The sequence below is a fragment of the Phaethon lepturus genome, unplaced genomic scaffold (genome assembly GCF_000687285.1).
Source record: "Phaethon lepturus isolate BGI_N335 unplaced genomic scaffold, ASM68728v1 scaffold26771, whole genome shotgun sequence".
In the NCBI taxonomy this organism is placed as follows: domain Eukaryota; kingdom Metazoa; phylum Chordata; class Aves; order Phaethontiformes; family Phaethontidae; genus Phaethon; species Phaethon lepturus.
Genome location: NW_010517414.1, coordinates 6,907 through 13,030, shown reverse-complemented (window position 1 = coordinate 13,030; position 6,124 = coordinate 6,907). Strand labels below are relative to the sequence as shown.

Below are 6,124 nucleotides of genomic sequence, written 5' to 3'. Positions count from 1 at the left end.
AGGAAGGGCCTGGGAGAAGCTGCGAGGGAGCAGCCTGGGCCGGGGGTGTTGTGGCACCCCGGGGCTGGCTGTGAGGCTGGGCTCTCCCCTCCTTTCACCTTCGTAGCTATCGGAAATTGGCCTTGAAGAACCACCCTTTAAAATGCAAGGAGCCCTGGGCGCCAGAGAGGTTCAGGCAGCTGGCGGAGGCCTACGATGTGCTCAGCGACCGTAAGCGGGGAGATGGTTCTCTTCCATGGAGTTTAGGGGCTGCACCGAGCATGAAGCGTCTCTACTCTGGCCAGAGGCGTGCTGAAGTCTGAACCCCCAGTCACTGGCACAGCCGGGGAGGTGGTATCAGCTCTGTGACCCCCAGCCAGGCTGATTGCTGGCATATTCCTGCTTCTGTCCCAATTTGCTGTTCTCAAGGCGGCAGGGAACCCTCCTCTCCAGTCTCTGCCCCAGCAAAGCCTGGAACTCAGGCTCTGAGCATGGGTCAGATCTGGATCTCAGCATGGGAAAGCGTGGCAATTTCCAACTCCTTCTTCCCTAAGCCATGAAGAAAGGCATCTACGACAAGTTTGGAGAAGAGGGTCTCAAAGGCGGCATCCCCTTGGAGTTTGGTGGCGAGAACCCCTGGGCTGTTGGCTACGTTTTCCACAACAACCCTGACAAAGTCTTCAAGGAGTTCTTTGGTGGAGACAACCCCTTTGCAGGTAGGTAGCGGGGCTCTGGGGGGTGGCCCAGGCCCATTTGTAGCTGCTGTGATGCCGTGGCCACCACCAGTCCTGAGTTTTAAGCTTTACAGGAATGTTTCCTTGCCCAGGTACTCTCAGGTCCCTCTGGGGCTGCTGGTCCCCAGTGCTTGAAGGTTAGATCCTGACTTCCCCTAGTCCTGGGTGGGTGAGAGGCCTGGAGGGTGTGTGTGCAAGCTGTCAGCTCTCCCCAGCTACTGTTGTGACCTTTTTCTTGGAGGATTTCTATCAAAAAGAGGCATCGGGTTGGTGAGGCTGCTGTAAACATGTGAGCAAGATAAAAAACACTTCAGCTGGAGGGAGAGGGTGGTCCCAGGCAGAAGCAGATGGGAGCCTTCTGGGTGGCATATTTGGAGTGCTCAGCTTCCACAATAAGGAGGCCGCAGGGGACCCCTGACCTCTGATCCGAGTGAGGTGACCCCCCCTCCACTCGCTCACAGAGTTCTTTGCCGAGGATGGCTCAGAGTTAATCCTGCCCTTCGGAGGGCTGCGAGGACGAGGAGTGATGAAGCAAGACCCCCCGATCGTGCGGGATCTCTACCTCTCCCTTGAAGACCTGTTCTACGGCTGCACCAAGAAGATTAAGATTTCCCGCAGGGTAGGAGCAGTGGAGTGAAGGGGGTTGTGCTTGGCAGGGTGGGGAATTTGGGGCTTGGCTCTCCTCAGTGTAGGACAGTGGAGCCTGAGGCTTTAGGGCTGATCATGCTCGGAGGGCTCGGCAGGCCACAGCACGGTGCTGCAGGGAGGGCTCTGAACCAAACCAAGCAGAAACACCAGCAGGATCTGAACCGGTGCCGCCCTCTTTCCTGGCTTGTCAGTAGCAGGACAGGTGATGTGACAGCTGATGGGAAGACAAGACTGATTTTGGAGGGGGGCAGAGGGGGAGCACAGTATTTCCTGGGCTCCCACAGCTTCATTTTCACACTGGGCTGTGTCTCCTTTCTGCTTTTAGTGACCTGCATCGCTCCTCTCATTGTCCCAATCTCCTGGTTCCAGCCCTGAGTTTCTCCTACTTGATCTGATCCCATCTGTACCCACAGCCGCCTTGCTGTGGAGTATGAGCTGTCCTCACCCTCTTCTCTGCCAGCTCACACACAGCTGGATGACCCGTGCAGTTATAACTCTCTCTCTTTGGGCACCTTGGTGTCACAGATCACCTCTCCGTGTTGTCCTTCGGAGGGGGGGAAGGACAGCCGTGCCGAGAAGAACTTGGGGGTCCTGGTGGGTGATAAGCTGGGCAGGCTGGGCAGGAGCCGGCAATGTGTGCTCGCAGCCCAGGCGGCCAACCATGTCCTGGGCTGCCCCCAAAGCTGCATGGCCAGCAGGGCGAGGGAGGGGATTCTGCCCCTCTGCCCCGCTCTGGGGAGACCCCCCTGCAGTGCTGCGTCCAGCTCTGGAGCCCTCGGCACAGGAGAGACATGGACCTGCTGGAGCGGGGCCGGAGGAGGCCCCAGCAACGCTCCGAGGGCTGGAACAGCTCTGCTGGGAGGACAGGCTGGGAGAGCTGGGGGGGCTCAGCCTGGAGCAGAGAAGGCTCTGAGCAACCTGCTCTAGTTGAAGATGTCCCTGCTCATGGCAGGGGGTTGGAATAGATGGCCTTGAAAGGTCCCTTCCAACCCAAACCCTTCTGTGATTTCATGACGGATGGTAGCAGCCTAGAGGTGACTGCCCTGTCTGTGGGGTGGGTCTGGTACCGCAGGGTCAGGATCCAGCCTGCTGGCTCAGTGCCTCCATGGATGGAACCGGTGCCTGGTGCTGGTTGTTCTGATGACAGAGTGGAGCTGAGCACTTGCCTCATCGCAGACCCACTTCTCCAGACATGACCCAGCTCTTCTAACCTGCTTGTCCTGCCCCCCAGGTGATGAATGAAGATGGTCAAACAAGCACCATCAGAGATAAGATCCTAACGATTGACGTGCAGCCAGGGTGGAAGCAGGGCACCAGGATCACCTTTGAGAAGGAAGGAGACCAGGTGATGACCATCATGTGAAGTTCTGGGCCAGGTTTCCTTGGGACTGACCACACACTCTTTGTACGTTTCCCACTTCTTGTGGGCAGTTGGTGGCATGGCGAATGGGGCAATTCAGCGTTACAGTGCTTAGAACCTCTAAGGAGCCTTTCCTGCCTGGATTTTCTTTAGGGTAGATAAAAAAAGAATTGAAAGGGGTGGTTTTCTGCCTGGCATCACCTTTGCAAAACCCAGTCTGATTTCCCTTGGCTGAGCCTTTTTGAGAAAAGACTCCTTTTTTTCTTAAAGGAAGAAAATACCTTTCTCTTCTCCATAGCCAGCTGAAAGTGGCAACAAAGGGGCAGGCATTCGTGTCACCTTTCCCTGTGTAAAATCACTTGTGTTACATCAAACCATTTCCAGGTATCTTTTTTTTTTTTTGACCCTCAATTTTAGGGCCCAAACATCATTCCAGCTGACATCACCTTTGTTGTCCAGGAAAAACTCCACCCAAGGTTTAAAAGAGCCAATGACAACCTCATTTATGTTGCCACCATCCCCCTGGGAAAGGTAAAGAGCCCGGCAAGGGGACGGAGCCAGTCCCAGATTATGTGGAGGGCCTGGAGCACAAGTCTGCTAAGGAGCGGCTGAGGGAGCTGGGGGTGTTCAGTCTGGAGAAGAGGTGGCTGAGGGGAGACCTTATCGCTCTCTACAACTACCTGAAAGGGGGTTGTGGTGAGGGGGGTGTTGGTCTCTTCTCCCAAGTAACCAGCCACAGGACGAGAGGAAATGGCCTCAAGTTGCATCAGGGGAGGTTTAGATTGGATATTAGGAAAAATTTCTTTACGGAGAGAGTGGTCAAGCACTGGAACAGGCTGCCCAGGGAGGTGGTGGAGTCACCATCCCTGCATGGATTTAAAAGCCGTGTAGTCATGGCACTTAGGGATGTGGTTTAGTGGTGGACTTGGCAGTGCTGGGTTAACGGACTTGGTGATCATAGAATCACATCATGGTTTGGGTGGGAAGGGACCTTTCAAGGCCATCTAGTCCAACCCCCTGCCATGAGCAGGGACATCCCCAACTCGAGCAGGTTGCTCAGAGCCCCGTCCAGCCTGACCTGGGATGTTCCCAGGGATGGGGCATCCACCACCTCTCTGGGCAACCTGGGCCAGTGTCTCACCACCCTCAGTGTCAAAAATTTCTGCCTTAGATCTAGTCTAAAATGATCTTAAAGATATTTTTGTAACCCAAATGACTCTATGATTCTATGTTTGCTCTCTGGGGCTGTAAATGCAGCTCCAGGTCCCACGCTGTGCCTTGCAGGCACTGGTCGGCTGCACGGTGGATGTGAGGACGCTGGATGGCAGGCTGCTGAACATCCCCATCAACGACATCGTGGAGTAAGCGCTGTGGGGCTAAATGGCTGGTGGGCTAGGGGGTTGGACAGGGCCTTTCTGCAGAACTTGGTGGCCAAGGAGGTGAACGGGTGCTTGGGATGACCCTCAGCATTGGCTGCCTCCTCCTTGGCAAGAGCTGGGTGCTTCCCAAGCACATCCCCGTTGCCTAATTTGCTGGGGTCTTTCAGAACCTTTTCCAGCAGGTTTGGGGCTGGGGAGTCCCAGCCTGGAAGAGGAGGAGGATGTCCACTATGGGCTGCTCTCCTGGTCTGGGGTCATGTTGCTGGTGGTAGAGGCAGGGAGAGGGCTTGGTGTGGGTGAGTGGAAGACAGGAGTGGGATGGTACAGCAGGCCGGGCAAGGAACCTGGGGGACAAGGCTGGAAGAGGAGGGCAGGCCACCGGTTGAAGCTGGAGGAGGAAACCTGCCCTGAGAAGCCCGCTCAGAAGCATGTGTGAGGCTCTGCCCGGGGACACAGCAGGGCTCAGTGCTGTGCCCCTCATGTTGGGGTCACGCCATGGCTCCTCTCAGCCCCTTCCTTTGCTTTGCAGCCCCAAGTACTGTAAAGTGGTGCCAGGGGAGGGGATGCCGCTGCTCCATGACCCCCAGCGCAAGGGTGACCTCTTCATATATTTCAACATCTGCTTTCCTAAGAAGCTCACACCCGACAAGAAAATGCTCTTGAAAAGTGCTCTCCTGTCCTAGGGGATGACAGCCTTCCAGCTCTCTTCTCACCAATAAAGCTCTGGAGCCAGCACTGTGACCGGGCGCAGGTTGTTCCAAGTACTGGGTCCCCTAAGCCACAGGATCACCCTAAAACAACAGCCTTAAGGCAGTTTCTGCTGACCTCGTTTCAGCTGCTCCCAGGTGATGAACATCATGATGTTCCAGGAGCCGCCGCAGGAATGAGGGCACGAGCTTGCGGGAGCTCCTGGGCTTGGGGTCAGCACATCCCCTCCCAGAGTGACAGCGATGGCGCTTCCACCCCAGAAGCGGCTGCATTTTGGAAGAGGATGGAAAAGGGTGGCAAAGCCCAGGTCACCCATTGTAGAAAGCCTTAGACCCCTCATTTTTCCTGTACCACCTGGGAGCAGCATTCACGGAACCTCCTCTTCCCCACGTCTATGGGAGAGGCCACCAGCGTGGCGCAGAAGGTGAAGTGGCAGGGGCAAGAGCCGTGGTGGGATTTGTGAGCCAGGATTGGCTCACAACAATTGGAATGTTGGAATTGAATTGTTGGAATACAACAATTCAGGGATACAACCCCAGGCCTCCCTCCCCAGGCAGGGGCGATGCTTGGGGTGGAAATCTGCTCTGTCCCGGAGCACAGGGACTCACCCCTCGCAAGGTGGGATTTGAGCAGCGAGGCCTTGATGAGATCGTAAGCAGACCGGAGGCTGCTCCTGGGGGGAACCAGAGTTCTTTTTTTTCCAGTTTTTCAGAGGTTTTTTTCCCCCCCTAATCACAGAAACCACCTCCCCTAAAGCCGATCCCCTGGGAAGCCAAAGGCCTCTCTTGCTTTCAGACAACACCTGCTTTGCTTTGTCCAGTGGCACCCGGGGTGGGGAGAGAGTGACCCTAACACACACCCACCACACCCCAAAAAAAGCAAGGGTGCCCTGCTGTGCTCAGACCCCATGGGGGCGGTTTATTGGAAGCGTTGGTAAGGAATAACAGGAATCGGCATGTCCCCAGCCCTCGACTCCGTCCCCCACTGCCCACACCCCTCACCGTGTTCCCACTGCTGCTGGGAAGTGATGCTCTTCCCTGCTGGACAAAAAACTTCTATTTTTCTTCCTCCTTAAACTTTCCTTCTCTGGAAACCTCCCTTCTCCCCCCTTCCTCCACAAACAGCGTCGTTTCTCCTTCCGTCTCGCCGGCTCCTCCCGGGGGTCCATGTCAGGGATGTCGCTGCTCTCCTGCTGCTTCCGCAATTAATATAATTTACTCCTGTGTCTCGCCAACACTGACGAGAAGGGCCAGGGGGTAGGGGGGAGGTCAGGATCGGGCCAGTGTGGCGGCGCGCTGCCGGCGGGTCGCGGGGGG

At 56.2% G+C, this 6,124-nt stretch overlaps 2 protein-coding genes across 2 annotated transcripts in view; one reads left to right on the top strand and one right to left on the bottom strand.

Annotated features, from left to right (window-relative positions):
• Window positions 1-106: 106 nt before the first annotated feature.
• DNAJB13 (DnaJ (Hsp40) homolog, subfamily B, member 13) lies at window positions 107-4,783 on the top strand (the record flags this gene model as incomplete). Its single annotated transcript, XM_010296395.1, has 7 exons — window positions 107-210; window positions 534-695; window positions 1,175-1,332; window positions 2,593-2,706; window positions 3,139-3,252; window positions 4,006-4,082; window positions 4,630-4,783. Coding segments are annotated over 7 exons (883 nt in total), but the record flags the coding sequence as incomplete, so codon positions are not given.
• A 122-nt stretch (window positions 4,784-4,905) lies between these two features.
• LOC104627971 (mitochondrial uncoupling protein 2-like) overlaps window positions 4,906-6,124 on the bottom strand; it is a 1,947-nt gene continuing 728 nt past the window's right edge. Inside the window, exon 4 of the mRNA XM_010296394.1 lies at window positions 4,906-4,975. Within this exon, the coding sequence (XP_010294696.1) occupies window positions 4,906-4,975 (70 nt within the window). The remainder of the gene's footprint in view (window positions 4,976-6,124) is intronic.